The following is an 18,222-nucleotide window of genomic DNA, read 5'->3' on the forward strand; positions in this document are numbered from 1 at the left end:
AGCAACCTAAATGCCCATCGACAGACGAATGGATAAAGAAGATGTGGTACATATATACAATGGAATATTACTCAGCCATAAAAAGGAACGAAATTAGGTCATTTGTTGAGATGTGGATGTATCTAGAGACTGTCATACAGAGTGAAGTAAGCCAGAAAGAGAAAAACAAATATCGTATATTAACACATATATGTGGAACCTAGAGAAACGGTACAGATGAACCGGTTTGCAGGGCAGAAATTGAGACACAGATTTAGAGAACAAACGTATGGACACCAAGTGGGGAAAGTGGCGGGGTGGTGTCGGTGGTGGTGTGATGAATTGGGCGATTGGGATTGGCATGTATACACTGATGTGTATAAAACTGATGACTAAGAAGAAATTTAAAAAAAAGAATGATTAGATATCCAAATTTTGGACAAAGTTTGAATGAGACACAATTGGCCTATTCATGTATATAATTTGACATAAAAGATGGCTCTTCATGCAATGGCTGAAAGAATTCAGTTTTTAAAAAGGTACAAAAAAATTGGTACTCTCATCTTGTTTGTGGTGATAATAAACACCAGTATTAGTAATTAAAAAAAAAAATAAAGATAGATAGTGTCACTAAGATACCCTGTCACTACAACAGCTACCTTGTGAGGATGAGAGAAATGAGGAAAGAATTTCACTGAGGCGCATACTGACTTCAGTGGACAGCTCCACTAATACCAACAGCCACCAACATTTTAACCTCTTGTTATATCAGAAAAATAAGTCCCCTATTTGCTTAAGCCACTGTTGTGTTTTGTTACTTATTGCTTAAAGTATTCCTGATACAATTTATAAAAGTCTTTATGAAAATTTTTAAATGTTTTACAGTTTAAATTGGTTTAATCCCATACTGTTTTGTAAAAGACACTCCATTATCTGAAAGCAAATCATCTTACCTCATTCTTCCATAGGTGATACTGTAGTGCAAATGCAGTAAAGTCTCTTGGAACACAGAAAAACTTGCATTCTGAAGCGGAGCCATGAGAAGCATTCTTGACTTTTTCAAAGTTTTTATTAATCAATTCCAGAATCAAAGGATCAATAAGGAACACAGGTACATTTTGACTGGATGTTAGCATAATAAATTTTTTAACTGTGCGCTGTTTGAGAGGAAAAGAATCCCCTTAATTCTTCTAAACCAATACAATAATCTCTTATTAAATTTTTATTCATTAATTTTATAAGGATATCTAGACTGCTTACTCAGTAGATTGCATGCTTATTATTTTGCTAAAAAAATAAAACCCACAAATAAATAATACACTGTTCCTGTTCTCAAGAAGTACACAGTCTACTGAGGAAGATGAACAAATATTTACAATACAACGTAAGATATGCTATAGTAAAAATATATGCAACATATATATATATTTTTTTGCGTTACGCGGGCCTCTCACCGCCGTGGCCTCTCCCTTCACGGAGCACAGGCCCCGGACGCGCAGGCTCAACGGCCATGGCCCACGGGCCCAGCCGCTCAGCGGGACGTGGGATCCTCCCGGACCGGGGCACGAACCCGCACCCCCCGCATCGGCAGGCGGACTCCCAAGCACCGCGCCACCAGGGAAGCGCTATATGCAACATATTATAAAGTACAGAACAATAGCTACTAATTAACTGTACATCAAAAGGATAACAAAATCTTCATAGAGGAAGCAGTATCTGAAATGAGAACTTTGGGCTTACGAACTATTCCCTTGGTAGTAGCTAAATCTTTTCAAGCAAAAGTGGGACAGGAAATACCAGCCTTTTCAGTTTTTAAAAATCAGTCATGTCAACCTTTCTGAAACCAAAAATCAGTTGTATGTGCCACTTTTCTTCATATTTGAAATACTGCTTAATAATCTTGCCAGTCAAAAGACAAACTAAAATACATCGCCTGCCTGACCATTCCTATCTACAGTTTGATTTTCTAATAATACTGTAATATTTAAAAATATAATTCTGTTGAGCAGTAAGCAGAACACCCTACTGAAAAAAAAAATTTCAAAATTAGAATTGAAACAACAATCACACTTAGGAGTAAATAATACCTACGAGTAGTCAAGTTAAATAGAATAACTGAACTACATTATTGCTTAAAAGCCTACTTTAGTGAAAGCAATAATGATTTCAAAGGGACGTATGCCATCAAAAAAAGATGTTTCAGGGAATTAAGGATAAATTCTTATTTACAAAATCTGAGGACACTTATAAAAACATATACAAGATAAATAAATAGATGAGAGTATCAAGAATTATAAAAATTTTTTAAATGAGATAAAGGCAGGAATCAGTCTCTTATCCTTTGTTTTTATTGTAGAGTATTATGCAAATACCAAGAATATAATAATCTCTATTCTAGAGGAGTTTATTATCTCTTAGTGGGAAAGCCAACTAAGTAAAAAGTTAGAATAAACAATTATGCCCCAAAATTCAATAACAGATGAAATGGACAAATTTCTTTAAAAACATGTTTAAGAAAACTACCACAAGGTGAAACAGGAAATCTGACTTGCCCTATAACTATTAATAAAATTGAATTTATTATGTATTAAAAAAAAAAAACCTGCCATCAAAACAACAAGAAGAAAAAACTCTAGACTCAGATGGTTCACTGGTGAATTCTATCAAAGCTTTAAGAAGAAATAATACCAGTGTACAAAAACTCTTTCAGAAAACTGAGCAGGAGGAAATCCTTCCTAATTCATTTTATGAGGCCAGTGTAATCCTAATAGCAAAACCTGACAAAGACATTACAAAAAAAGAAAATTATACACCACCATCCCTGATGAACACAGATGCAATAATACTTAACAAGATACTAAAAAATCAATTCCTGTAGTTTTTTTATAAAGGACCAAAAAAAAAAAAAAAAAAAGGAAATATCATGACCAAGTAGGGTTTAACCCAGGAATGAAAGGCAGCATTTGAAAATCAATCAATAAAATCCACCATATCAACAGAATAAAGGGGAAAAACTCTATGATAATTTCAACACAAAAAAATATTTGACAAAATTCAATATCTATTTATGATTAAAACCTCTTAGCAAATCAGGAATACACTTGTTGAATTTGATAAAGATTATGAACAAAAAGTCTATTACTGAATTGCAGTTCTTCATTTATCCTTGATACCAATCTTTCATCAGATACATGTTTTGCAAATATTTTATAATCTGTGGCATTAGCTATTCATTTTCTTAATGGTGGCTTTTGATGAGCAGAAGTTTTAAATTTTGAGAGTCTAATTTATCAAAATTTTTTTCTTTCATGGCTATTACTTTCTGTGCTTTACACTAGGAGAATGAAAGAGGAAGAAAGGGTTTTGGAAGAAAGATGATGAGATGACACATACTAGTACATGTAAGGTGCTTAATAAATGTTCGTTGAATGAATCTCTTTCACCTTGGTGTTTGTTGAATGAATCTCTTTCAGCTTGATGAACACACAGCTTCATTATGATTACTAATATAAATATAGATTAGGGCAGGGTCAAGGAGAGATTCTACAACTCACCTTCTAAACATGCCTTCCAGGTTGTTATCAATGCAACCTGATAACAATTAATTAATTAAGAATCAATTAATTCTTAATCAACATGACTATTATCATCTGACCTTCAGTAATTCATTTTGTTTACAAGAAAGAAAAACGTCTTATTGAAAAAAGGATACAATGAGACTGTAACAGTCCATTCTTCTACAAGGGCTTGGCAGGACATGTTCTTAGTGGAAGGCTAGTTCCTAATAATCATCATATTTTCTCTTCTAAGCCCCTCAAATTATCTGTTTAATAACTAATTCTAGGATTTTATCAGGGTTCAGTATCACATCTATTGCTCACACTTCACTTTTCTGTTCCTTCTAAAATATTAGAACAAAAGTATTTTAGTACTACTTCTCCCTTCCCTATGACTTTGCAAATATTATACGGAATGATTTTTAGTACCATGCAATGTAATTAACAAAGACAACTCACTGAATGTAGTAAGCTGCTCCGTAATTTTTTGCTCATTTATCTTGGAAGTCAACCCTTTTAAAACAATCTGCTATTTTCTCCCACCTCAAGGGTCATTCCCTGAATGAAAAAGATAGGGCTTCCATTTCCCCTCAGACTACCCTAAGTTCACAAAGCAAAACTGCTACTTTTAATAAATTAAAAGTTTACATTGATACTTCTAGACCTGATAGTTGAGGAGCCTGATATAGGATATCCCAGACTTTACTTTTTAAACAATAGTTCAAATCCAATTGGTATCAGCAATGACCTAAAATTATCACTACTTTATAGCTGCTTGGTGATTTGAAAACTCACTTCTAATCTAAAGCCTCTCATGTCTCTGGTTAAAGAGAAGCCAAATATTGAAGTGTATCCACAAGAAATAACTAGTCATATCCAATATGTATGCTAACAGGATAAATGTAATTTTTTAGCATTGTTTTTCATTCTAAATTTGATCAGAAAAAAGTAAGAAAATATATTTTATAAACTTTATAAATGTACAGGCTGTGAAACAGGGATTTATTGTACATATTGCTAGTTTCCTTATCTTAAAAAGAAAACATGGGATTCCCTGGTGGTCCAGTGGTTAGGACTCTGTGCTTCCACTGCTGGGGGGCCCGGGTTCGATACCTGGTTGGGGAACTAAGATCCCACAAGCCCTGCGGCACAGCCAAAAAAAAAGAAAACATGTCAAATAGATTTTTACTCCTAAACTCCTATTTACTAGGTAAATTTACTAGGTAAATAGGTACTCCTACTTACCTTTATTCTTGGTTCAATTCTGATTCACATATTTATTCACTTGGGGAAGCACCACAGCTCAGTGAATAAGGATTTTGGAGGCAAGCAGTTAGAATCTGGACTCAGCCACTTATTAGCCAACCAACCTTAATCTTTCTAAGTGAATTGAGGATAAACATATGTACTGACTTCTTAAAGTTTGCATGAGGACTAAATGAGATACTGCATGTAAAGCACTGGCACAGGGTCTGCCTCTTCCTTTCTATCACCTACTACCTGTTTTCACAAAGCTAGCTATTATCATTGTCATCATTCAATAAATACTTATTAAGTATATAAATGAATGAACTAAATGAACATGGCAATTGAGGAATTTCTTGATTATCATACATACCCACTGTGTGCCATCAAATCCAATTCGGCTTCCTTTGGATTTTGATAAACCAGCTCCATTCTAGGAAGATTAAAAAAAAAATTGTAGTAAATTCAAAGCCCAGCTTGCAACATTACATTTAGGGTAGGTATGATTCAACCTATATAACTGGTTCATAATCATTAAAAAGCATTATCTAGGGCTTCCCTGGTGGCGCAGTGGTTGAGAGTCCGCCTGCCAATGCAGGGGACACGGGTTCGTGTCCCGGTCCAGGAATATCCCACATGCCGCAGAGCGGCTAGGCCTGTGAGCCATGGCCGCTGAGCCTGCGCGTCTGGAGCCTGTGCTCCGCAACTGGAGAGGCCACAACAGTGAGAGGCCCGCGAACAACAACAACAAAAAAGCATTATCTAAATACCTATTTTCATACAGTCATGAGCTAAGAATTCTACAATTACATAATACAACTACCCAAGATGGAAAACACTGACAGATTGCTATAATTTTTATTTTTTATTTATTTTTTATTTTTGCTATAATTTAATTAAGTGCCATCACTTAATTAAATAAATATGGTCAACATCTCTGAACCAATTAATTTCCATCAATGAATAGTAACTCCTTGCTATCTCTTTAGAATTAGTGTTTATCCATTCAGCTCCATATCCCTAACTTCAGCTTACCTCCACACACTGAGTTAGTGTTTGCAGACCTTGGCAAAGTGATAAGAAAGTATAATAATAATTATTGAGCAGCTCCTAAGTGTACTTCCACATATGAATTATGTATTCTCATCTATCTCGCATAACTATCCTGCAAAGTAGGCATTATCATTTCTGTTCCACAGAGAGCTCCAATGCCCACACTTTTCATAACATACATCATACTTGCAAATGTTGAGTTATTTTTTAAAGAATATTTTTTAAAACATTCAGGTCTAGAGAAATCAGAAGGAAAAAAGCAGTATCAGTTTTTCATCTGTTAATCACCAAAACACTTTGAAAGTCACAGGAGAAAGAACGTCTGATGGTCTAGAGACAAGAGGAAGAAGGTTTCAAGCTCAAAGAAGTTTCTTATGCCTTGAATGTGCTCTTTATCTGTTAGATGGAAGGATTTTGAAAACCAGTAAGAGTATCCTCACCCTGAAAATGAAGTGTGCTCCAAGTTCCTAAACAGGAGACTCATTTCCCCATTAAACTGTAAACTCAAGGGCAGGGACCAAATCCAATCCACCTTTGTATCACCAGTATCTAGCATAGTGCTTGACAACTAGTAAAATGCTTAATAACAGTTTGCTAATTGGAGGGAAGGAAGGAAGAAAGATATACTGAGTGATTAAGGTAGAACCAGAACTGGTCTCTCCTCACAAGCTCTGCAACTTAAACAATAACATTTTAACACCAAGGAATATTTCTCTAGGATTCAGCAAGAGCACATAAACAGACTCATAAAGAACAAACTAGTGGTTAGCAGCGGGGAGAGGGAAGTAGGGAGGGGCAAGATACAGGTAGAGGATTAAGAAGCACAAACTACTACGTATAAAATAAATGAGTTATGAATCGTACAGCACAGGGAAATATTGCCAATATTTTATAACAACTTTAAATGGAGTATAATCTATAAAAATATTGAATCACTATGTTGTACACCTGAAACAAATATAATACTGTAAATCAACTATATTTGAATAATAAATTAATTTTTTAAAAAGAAAATATACCAAGGATATTTACAAAACAACATCAGAGGCAGCTTTGCGATCCTCATCCTTGAAAAAAGATTGCAAATTCTATAATATAGCCACTTGTTGCTCACCATAGCCCTACATTAGTAGATAAGACTAAATTTCTGAATTGTTTAATTTGTTTTCTCTGTTGGATCACTCCCATCAGTATACAAATATGATATTATTTCTCCTATCTTAAATAATTAAAACAAAAAACCCATCTTGACTTCTCTTTTCCCAACTAACAATTTTCTGTCCCCCTTTACAGCAAAACTCTTAATGGGTAGTCTGTTCTCACTCCCTCCAATTTCTCTCCTGTCATGTACTCACTTGAGCTTAAGTTCACTCTGCCAAGTATTCATCAAGTTCACCAGTAACCTCCATATTGCTAAATCCAATGGTCAACTATGAGTTCTTGTCTTATTTGATCTATCAAGAATTATTTATCACCTCTGCCTCACCTAAACACTTCATTCACTTGGGTCTCAGGATCCCCATACTTCTGGTTTCCTGCTATTTCTCTCCAACTACTCCTTGGTCCCATTTGCTACTTCTTCTCAGCTCCCTGACATGTTGGAGGGTCCCAAAGCTCAGACCATGAGGTTTTTTTCCTTCTCTTTTTACTCTGTGTTTACTTCCTTGGTAACTCATCCACTCATAGCTTTAAATACAATCTATATGCTTACAACTCCCAGTTTATATTCCCAACCACATCAGTCCTTTGTACTCCAGACTTATATATTCAAATGTCTATTCACCTTCTTCATTTGGATGTCAGATAGGCATCTCAAACTTAGTATGTACAAAAAAACTCCTGATCTTCACCATTCCTCAAACTTGCTTCCTCTAGTCTTTCCCATCTCGTTAAACAGCAACTTCTCCCTTCCAATTATCTAGGTCAAAAATACTAGAGTTGGGGCTTCCCTCGTGGCACAGTGGTTAAGAATCCACCTGCCAATGCAGAGGACACGGGTTCGATCTCTGGCCTGGGGAGATCCCACAGGCCGCAGAAGAGTTGGGGCTTCCCTCGTGGCACAGTGGTTAAGAATCCACCTGCCAATGCAGAGGACACGGGTTCGATCTCTGGCCTGGGAAGATCCCACAGGCCGCAGAGCAACTAAGCCCGTGCGCCACAACTACTGAGCCTGCGCTCTAGAGCCCACGAGCCACAACTACTGAGCCCGCGTGCCACAACTACTGAAGCCCACGTGCCTAGAGCCCGTGCTCTGCGACAAGAAGCCACAACAATGAGAAGCCTGCGCACCGCAAAGAAGAGTAGCCCCCCGCTCACCACAACTAGAGAAAGCCCGCGCACAGCAACAAAATCCCAACACAGCCACACACACGCAAAAAAACCTAGTGTTATTCCTGACTCTTTTCTGTCTTTCATACCCCACATCTAGCCCATCAACAAATCCTGATAACTCTACTTTCCATTTCTCACAAACTCCACCACTAGCTCCTGTGTCCAAGCCATCATCATCTCATGTAAATTACTAGAAAACCTTCTAACTGGTCTGTTTCAGCCCTTGCCCCTACAATCTGTTCTCAACAGAGCATCTGCACTACTTTTTTTTATTAAAAAAATGTCAGATCGTGTCACATTTCAGCTCAAAACCTTCCTAGAATCCCCAATCTCAATCAGAATAAAAGCCAAAGCCTTTATAATGGCTTACAAGGCCATAAAAAATATAGAACTCTCTAACCTTACCTACTATTCTCCTCTCTCGCTCCTCTACAGCCACAGTGATCTCTCTGCTGTTTTCAAAACTGCCAGGCAAGTTCCTGCCTCAGGACCTTTGTGCTTCCTCTGGTCTCTACTTAGTGTACTCTTCTTCTAAACATACACATAGCTCATTCCCTTTACATAGGCTGTTTCCTTTCTTTGCAATGGCCCTCCCATCCTTCTTTACATGGAGAACTCCTACTCATCCTATAAGATCAACCCAAAATATTATTTTATCCATGAAATATTTAACCATAACCTTCCCAAAGAGGTTATTCAGCAGTTCCTCATTCCCTGAAAACTTTGCACTTATCTAAGCTCAAAGGGTCAAGGATAGGGACATAAGAGGATCCAGTTTTATAGAGCTTGAAGATTATACAATTTTGGTGGTCCTTTTTCAGAAAAAAAAATGCAAAAAATTATCTATTGCAAACTTTACAAAAATACACAGTTTTGTAACACATTCCTAAGGCTCCTCCAAGAGCCTTGGAAGTGAGGGGAGCTGCAGTTTAAATTTCATTATCTTAATGGTTAATCCACCTCGGAAGGAACAGTTAATGGTACGCAGTGGCTACAACTTTGCTGTATAGGAGGAATGCAGTCACTATCAACCAATGACCCTACAAATGGAGAACCAAGAGAATAAATAACCTGGCCTCTTTCCTCCTGGTCTCCAGTCTTCAGCTAATGCTTCTCATTGGCTGAACCCAAATGGAAAACAAAGAGCAAGGGAGCTCAGCTAATGTAGTCCACAGAGGTCAGCCTCCCAAGGCACAGAGTATGGCGAGGAGAGGACCTGGAGAGGCAAACAGAGACTATCCACTGCACCATGGTAAGAAGTTGGGATCTTATTCCATAGGTATTTTATGCAGAGAATAACTCGATCAGATCTGTATTTAAGAAAAATAACTCTGACGGCTGTTATTTTTGCCAGAAGAGCATTACAAAGGGTAGAGACAAAGAAGAGTTCTTAAGCTATAAGTAGTAAAGTAGGCAGAACAGTGTTTTATGATGTGTGATTTGAAGAAGTAACATATCATATTGATGTCATTTGTTTATATGTCTCTCTATATCTTTTCCCCTTTCCCCTTCAACCCCAAACTCCCCCAATTTGTGGGTTCCTAGGCAGCAAGGACTGCACTTGATTCATCATTTTGTCTCATAGCCTAGTACTGTGCTTAGCACATAGTAAACCCTCAACAAATACCTGACAAATGAATGACTGAATGTTCTAAAAGAAAAGCCATATGGTAAAAGTCAAGGGGTTAAAAATGTCTAAAGATATTCTGAAACACTACCTATGAGATATTTGTGTTGAAAACTTAAGTGAAATGAATAAATGAATGGAGAGATAGAATCAGATCCCAAAAAGGACTGGTAGAAACAGTCTGGTGGCTACTGAACTCCACTGATAAACGAATCAAATTAAGATATGCCATCAAAGAAAAAGCATTCAGGAAACAGAAGTAAAGATTTAAATGATCCTGTCATTTTTTAAAGATAGTAGCCAACAATCAGTTTCTTACAGCCACCAAAAAACAATTCTTAATTCAGCATGATAATTAATCATGCCTATTGAACCCAATGGTAATACTTTAAAGAAATTTTTTTAAGTCTTCAAAAAGTGGTGGGAAAGCTATGTTTATTAATAATCAAAGCTGCTTGGCCAGAAACTTATACAGCCTAAAGTCTGGGAATAAACGAAAAAAAAATTTAAATATCCTTTAATTCTAATGAAAGAAATTCTTTCACATTTCTCCTGGATAATGGCAGGAGTGGCGGGGGTGGGGGGGAAGGGGGAACAGTAGCATTTATCAAAGTTTACCATACTCGATCAGACTATCAGGCATGATATTCTTTCTCAGCAGTGACCTAGACATTAGCCTTCAGAACAAAACGGAACTAGCCAGAAGTCAAAGAAGATCTAAGAAAAATCATGCTTCAGTAACTGACCAACTGAAAACACTTCAAAAACCTGTTACACATGATCAAAATGGTTATAAGATTAATTTCCATTTCTAATAATGGATTATGAAATTGTTCACTGTGAATGACTACTGCCAAATTTGAAATCCAAATTCCCCTTTCAACTCCCTCCCCTGCCTTCTAAGCAAACACACACAGGTTACTAAATATAATGCAAAGAACGATATCCCAGCCCAGAACACTGTAAGTGGCCTTCTAGGTAATAAGAATAACTGATTACTACAGGCAGCGGTGCAGCTTACGGTTGTAAGTCAAGAACATCATTAAGGTTTGGTTCACTCAGTGCTTTACACAAACATGGTTCATTGGCTTTGTCTTCTTTCCACTGAGGCATCAATATTTTATGACTTTCAATTGGGATGCAGAACTCCTTAAAGCTATCTCATTTCATATCTTCTTATCAACGTTATAGTATTTTGTTTGAACATACTTGTATTTACAGGTTGGAATAGCCCTATGAGTGAAGACACAAGCTTTAGGAACTGAACTTAGCAATCTTTTTTAAAAAATGTATTCTTTTATTTATTTTATTTTTTACTTTTATTTATTTTTAATTTTTGGCCACGTTGGGTCTTCGTTGCTGTGCACGGGCTTTCTCCAGTTGCAGCGAGCGGGGGCTACTCTTTCGTTGCGGTGTGTGGGCTTCTCACTGTGGTGGCTTCTCTTGTGCAGCACAGGCTCTAGGTGTGCTGGCTTCAGTAGTTGTGGCACACGGGCTCAGTAGTTGTGGCTCATGGGCTCTAGAGCGCAGGCTCAGCCAAACAACTGAATGAGGGTTCAAACTCAGGACTATCTAGGCCCAAAACTCAAGAATTACTGCTGTTACCACTTCTATCAAATTTTGAGTTCCTTGAGATTAGGACCTGTGTTCTATTTATCTCTGTATTCCTACCAAGTGCCCGTTATGTAACACATAGTCAAGAAATACAGACTGAATGAGCAACACAGAATCATAATCACACTATCCTGTTAGACACAGTAAAAAACAATGAACAAGTGACATTCCCTAGAGGGTGCTAGAGACAAGTCCTTCCCTTTGAAGGCCTGGAAGCGTTTGTATTTCAAAGACTTGGATGGTTGTTATGGAATCTGAAGAGTGAACTCTATCCATCAATGGAATTTTACCAGACCCAACAGATATAATCTGTTAGTTCCTATCTTCAATGTTATCAGATAACTGGATTATTCAGACCTCATTTAGGAGGTCACTGGAAGACTAAACTTGGCATAACCAGCTAGGGTCAAAAGGAATTCCATGGTGAGGCTCAAGAAATGGATAGACAGAAGTAGCCCTCCTTAACTCCAAGAAAGCAAATAGCCCTCCTTCCCTAACCAATGATAGATATTGTATTTCTCTTTATTGAAGAGCCTGAAAAACTCTGTAGTCCTAAACATTTACTACACTAGATATGGGTTGGGGAACAAAGATAAAACCCATTTTTCATCCCTGCCCTAGTTCTAATACATAATCTCAAGGGTCTCTCTAAATCACCTCAAAGTTCAAGGATGACCTAGAATCAAGGTTTTTATGTTGATGATGCTGACCTATTATTTAGTATTGATCAAGGCTACTATTATGTACTCTTTTGCCAAATCAAACAAACTTGATTGAACTAAAAATCATTTTCATGTGAACATTCTTTATTTATCTAAGATTATCCCCCAAAAATATTGTTCACTGAACAAATGAGGAATACAATTCAGATACGATCAATAAACAAAGTGCACAAAATTCTGGGTTCTCCTCCTATGTCAGGAGAATCTGTATTAGATTACTGAGGATGCATCTGTACTTCCCTAAAGTCTGTATGTAAGTAAAATCTTGAAGTTTAATAAAAACCAAAAGTTAAAAGTTTTTCCACAACAAAACTAAAAAAGTTTTAAAAGTTGGTAGCTTCAGCAGTTAGTCTAACCCTATTTTTAAATAAAGCTTTTTTTTTTCCTGTTAGTATAGAGAAACTACTTGTATTCCTTACAGAGTATCTCACCTTCACATTAATAATATATAGGAAACATTTATTGTCCCATTAGCATCTGTCCCCAATTAAATTATAAATATAGAGAGGAAAGAGATCACTTCCCAACCACTGTTTATCACCTTAGCAAAATGCCCAACACATGACTTTTAAATAAAAGTTTCTGAATTAATGAGTAAGTTTTAAAATTCCATCTTAAAGAATGCAAAATTACTTGGCTAGGAAAAGCTTAATATAGTTTCCATATTCTTCAATAAAATAAAAATAACCTTTGGTATTTAGAACTTAGATGTTGTAATTTCCACCTATTGTTAAAATTAAACATAAAAAACAAGAACTCTAGTACAGATAATGCAAATTTCACAAATTTAAAGTATATAAAGGTTAACTGAACTTTATTTAATTTAATGCTTTATTTTGTTCAAAATATTCTATTTTGTTTAAAGAATATGGCACTTATTACTAAAACAGTTTGTATGCCATGGACTCAATACAACAAATACTATTTTTCATTATAAAATTGAAGATATAATAATAAAAATAATAGCTAATATGTACTGATCTCTCTCTATGTGACCTGTACTGTTCCAAATGCTTTATGTATATTAATTCATATAAGTTTCACAAGTCTCATAGGTGGTACTGTTACTGTCCCAATTCCATAGATGAGGAAGTAGAGGTCAAGTAACAGAAGTCAAGTAATTTACCCAAGATCCCACAGCTAATAAGCAGGATAGATGAGGTTTAATCCTAGGCTGGAGATCATGCTCTTAACAACTATGCCACATTGCTTCCCATGGAAGAAGGTCAAGACAGGAGTTATTTACATGAATTTAACAAATAATTAAGATGAGATTTTTAAATTAATGAAGTCATTCAATAAGTGACATTGGGACAGCTGATTAACCATTTGGGTCAAACTGTAAATTAAATATCTAACTCATACCTCATACTAAAGTAAATTATATTTTGTATAAAAATTTAAACATAAAATAGTATCTGATGAAAATATAGGTGAATATTTCCATAATCTTGGGCTACTTATGACATAAAAAACAGATGCCCTAAGGGAGAAAGATCTTGATACCTGTCTACCTAGAAATTAAATAGAACACTAGTGTATTAAGGGGGTACATTGTGAATATAAAGGTAAAAGGCAAATTAATAAACTGGGGAAGATATTTGAAATATATATGGTAAACGCTTAATATCCTTAAAACTATAAAGAACAGCTACAGAAAAAGGAAACAACATCAGAAAAATATGCAGATAGGAATAAAAAGAAATTATAATAAAGAAATAAAAAGAACCAAAAAGCATATGGAAAGATGTTTAAACTCATTAGAAAGAAATGGCCTCTAATGGAGTTTAATATCTCTCAGCTCTTGAACATCAAAAATACCAGAAATATAAAGAACAAGGGCTCTTGGGGTAGACTCCTCAGGTTTAAATTCTATCTCCCTCACTTAATAATGGTGTGACACTGGACAAATTTAGTAAGTTTCTCTAAACCTCAGTTTTTTCCGCTGGGAAAATGAGGACAACAGGATCTACTCAATTTGTTGTTATAAGAATTAAATATATGTAAAGTGCTTAGCATAGTGCCTAGCCTATAAGCACACCAAAAACCGTGAACTACTATGGCAGACACAATAGGTAAGTTGACCTAACTAACACTCACTCCCAAACCCCTTCTCCTTTGTGATCTCTATTATTAAGTCTGGAAAACCTAACTAACAACAGCAGTAACACTAATAGTAAAATCTTGCTTTCCCAGATTTTCTTACAGCTGGGAATCTGCTGGCCATGTCACAAAAGAAGAAGCCTCCTAGAATGCACTATTTCCTCCTCCAGCCTGTACTGTAGCACCAGGGAAATGTCAAGAGAATTTTGGAAGCTCTGGACTGAAAGGTATAAGAGACAAATAACCCTCTATTTGTTTAAGCTACTATTAGCCAAAAGCATGACACGGATGCCATAATTATTGTTACTGTTGTTATTATTCCCATATTTGGAAAGGGTATAGGAAATCAGGCACACTACTTATCTTTAGGAAAGGTGACTTTGCAATATGTAACAAAATCTAGAATGTACATCTTAGACCCAGAAATTCCACTCTAGGACTTTATCCTAAGAAAATAATCAGCAAAAGGTTGAAGATGAAACACAAAGACATTCACTGAATCAACAGCCAAGACAGCTGGTAGCCTCAGTACTTGTCAATTATTTTAAAAATAATATAGCCTGGAAAGAATGGAGTTAGGTACCCCTGTCAGGCCTGCATGTTAGAAACTGGGTAATTGGGGTAGGTTATCTAACATCTCTGTCAGAGTTTTGGTTTTCATATTTGTAAAATGAGGTCTAGGAACCTCATGTAATAATGCTGCATAATAAACCTCTCTCAGTCTTAAAGGCTTAAGCATTTGTTTTCTCCCTCACAGATGTATGAGTCAGCTGGGCAGCTATGTCTGGTCTGCTCCATACATCTAATTCAGGTCTCAGGCTGGAGGTCAGCATCCACCCAGGGCACACTCTTCTCCTGGCAGGTCAGGGGAGCACAAAGGGCAAGTCACATCATACGAGCCCATGTGAAATCTCTGCAAATGTCTATAACATTCCACAAGCCAAAGTTAAGTCTCATGGTCAAGCTTAACTAGGTCAGGGAAGTATCATCCCCTTTGGGAGGGAAAGGGAAGTAACTGGTTCTGAAGAATAGTTCTAACTAACAAATGACGATACAAACAAAAAACATATTCCCCCCCAAAATGTTTTTAGGGTTAAATTAAGCATAGACAGTATCTAGCACAATTCTCAGTAATGGTAGCTATTATTATAATGAACCCCAGTGGGAGTGTTTGACAACTTTTCACAATTCAGCAATACCTTCTCAACTTTGGAATTTCTTATCTGGACTTCTGTATGATCTTCAGAAGCGACCAGATTCCAAATTATTGTCTCTACATCTTTATACCTATAGATTTATAATAAAGGTAAGTTATAACACTACACTTCCCTGTTAGACACTATATTAAAATATACTCCGCACTAAAATAAACTAATTATAATATTTTATCTTTCCAATGAGTGATGATCTGTTTGGAAAAATAACAATTTTCACAAAACTCTATCAGAAAATTTCAACATCACTGAAACTTGGCACCTCTGACTTTTAGCGTGTTATTACAATAACATTTAACTGTAATTTTGAATTGCTTGCCACACTCACGAGGATGAAAATCTCAAAGAACTATTTCTGCAAGGATTTTAAAAACTGTGATTAATTTTATGTACTGCAAAAGGGAAGTAAGTTAGGGAAATATACCGCTAAAATGAAGTCTAATAAGGAGAAAGGAGGAAAAAAATTACCTTTGCTGATAAATAGTGCTTGTAGTAGTACAACTGAAACAGCAGAAATGCAGAACTTGTCAAAGTTAAAAGCGCCAAAATCACGTTCTTATTGATCCTACTCATTAGTCTGCGGTGCTCACTTGGTTGTCTTTTGAAAGTAACCCAGTTGGTTTCATCTTTTTGGGTAAGAAGATAATCTTGTTTTCTGTGAACAAAAAGATATTTCTAAAGAGACAAAAACCTGTATTTAATTTTCACCTTTATTACCCAAGAAAAAGTTATCTAAAGTTCAACAGAACCTTCTTTGATTTGGTAATTTCCTATCCTAAAGAAATAATCAGATATGAGACCACACTTGAAAGAACAAAAAAGTTTACCATAGCATTCTTTACAGTTGCAAATAACAAAAAACATAAATGGGATATCTATAAAAACTGACCAAAAGAGACTAGGGGGCTTCTCCCCCAGGGTTTCTGATTCAATAGAACCGGGGTGAGCCCTCTGAATTTGCATTTCTAATGAGTTCCCAGGCAATGCTGATGCTGCTGAACATACTAAGAACCACTTCCATAGAAAAAAATAAAGTTTTTGGTCAAGGAACATCATCTGTATAATAGCTCTGTCTTTTGTTATGTAGGATGTGGTCAGTTTTTATAAATATCCCATATACATTTTCAGTTTTCTGCAAGTGTAAAAAAAGCCATGATAAAAATTTTTGTTCTTTCATCTTTGGTCCCATCTGACTATTTCTTCAGAACAAGAAATTTAATATAGTTCTACTTCTTCTTACCTCCTCTCCACTGTTTGATTTTGGTCAAACATATTAAATGCAGTTCTTCAAATGTTTATCGTTATTCCTTTAAATATACTAACACCTCTATTACTTGATGTTTAAACTTTGTAAGTCTTTAGTTCTCCAGCTAAAAAATAAGAGAAAATCTACCTTCTGCATCTCTCCTCTTTCAATCCTGACTTTTATTAGTTTACTTTGCTATCGTTCTATCGCATTCTGCAATACAAATCTCACTAAATACAAATTTAGTCTTATTCCTACTATATTCCCTGCCAATCCTTTTGCTGTATCATCTCTGTTCAGCTAGTGGATGGCTGGTATTCATCTTCTCCTTAGGACTTGTGGGCACTATTTACCTTGAGCTCCTGCATTGTTCAAAAACGGGTGTCAGGCTTCCCTGGTGGCGCAGTGGTTAAGAATCCACCTGCCAGTGCAGGGGACACGGGTTCGAGCCCTGGTCCAGGAAGATTCCACATGCTGTGGAGCAACTAAGCCCATGTGCCAAAACTACTGAGCCTGCACTCTAGAGCCCGTGAGCCACAACTACTGAGCCCGTGCACCTAGAGCCTGTGCTCTGCAACAAGAGAAGCCACTGCGATGAGAAGCCCGCACACCACAAGGAAGAGTATGCCCCGCTGGTCGCAACTAGGGAAAGCCCGCACACAGCAATGAAGACTCAACATAGCCAACAATAAATAAATAAATAAATGTATGAAAAAGCAACAAAAAAACGGGTGTCAACTAATAGTTTGGCTTTGAGATCACACTTTCTTTCCTCTGATGACTTATAGAATTTGTACCACTGTCCTGCGACGCTAAATACTCCCTTGACAATATCTGATCCTTTCCCTGGCACTCCCCTATAGATAAGCTGATCTTTTTAATGGGATGAGCAAAGAACACATTCCTTATCTTTGCAATCCAATTTTTTAAAAACTAGGTTATGTAATGATGTTAATGACTGTATATTAGTTTTTCTTCATTATGTGCACTTTCAATCTGTAGAATCAAGATTTCTTTCTCTGCGGCAAGTTTTCTTAAGTTATATGTTTGAATACGTTTCTGTTCTAATGTTGTTCTCTATTTCTAGAACTACAATTAAGCATTTGTTTCATCTCCTTTCACTCCCATTTCACTTTGCTCAACTTTCAAAAGCCTGTCATGTCCCTTACTGAGTTTTCAACAGTGTTAATTGTCCTTTTTGCTTCTTATGTGGTGTTTTTTTTTTTTATAAGGGACCACTCCTCAATGTTCCCATTGACTCTTTATTTTTTATTTTTATTTTTGGTTGCATTGGGTCTTTGTTGCTGAGTGCGGGCTTTCTCTAGTTGCAGCGAGCGGGGGCTACTCTTCATTGCAGTGCACGGGCTTCTCATTGTGGTGGCTTCTCTTGTTGCGGAGCACAGGCTCTAAGCAAGCAGGCTTCAGTAGTTGTGGCACATGGGCTCAGTAGTTGTGGCTCGTGGGCTCCAGAGCACAGGCTCAGTAGTTGTGGCACGCAGGCTTAGTTGCTCCACAGCATGTGGGATCTTCC

At 36.5% G+C, this 18,222-nt stretch overlaps 1 protein-coding gene across 11 annotated transcripts in view; it reads right to left on the reverse strand.

The window, feature by feature from the left end:
- Window positions 1-18,222, reverse strand: part of FKTN (fukutin) — a 94,536-nt gene that overhangs the window by 64,499 nt on the left and 11,815 nt on the right. For 10 of the 11 annotated variants that reach the window (XM_028493722.2, XM_028493718.1, XM_028493717.2 and 7 more), the window contains exons 2-4: window positions 15,914-16,100; window positions 5,155-5,214; window positions 933-1,136 (exon numbers count right to left, since the gene is read on the reverse strand). In XM_028493722.2, the coding sequence (XP_028349523.1) occupies window positions 933-1,136; window positions 5,155-5,214; window positions 15,914-16,018 (369 nt within the window). In that variant the 5' untranslated portion in view covers window positions 16,019-16,100. The remainder of the gene's footprint in view (window positions 1-932; window positions 1,137-5,154; window positions 5,215-15,913; window positions 16,101-18,222) is intronic. The other variant, XM_055087053.1, reaches the window with a different exon arrangement.

The sequence above is a fragment of the Physeter macrocephalus genome, chromosome 9, assembly GCF_002837175.3.
Source record: "Physeter macrocephalus isolate SW-GA chromosome 9, ASM283717v5, whole genome shotgun sequence".
In the NCBI taxonomy this organism is placed as follows: domain Eukaryota; kingdom Metazoa; phylum Chordata; class Mammalia; order Artiodactyla; family Physeteridae; genus Physeter; species Physeter macrocephalus.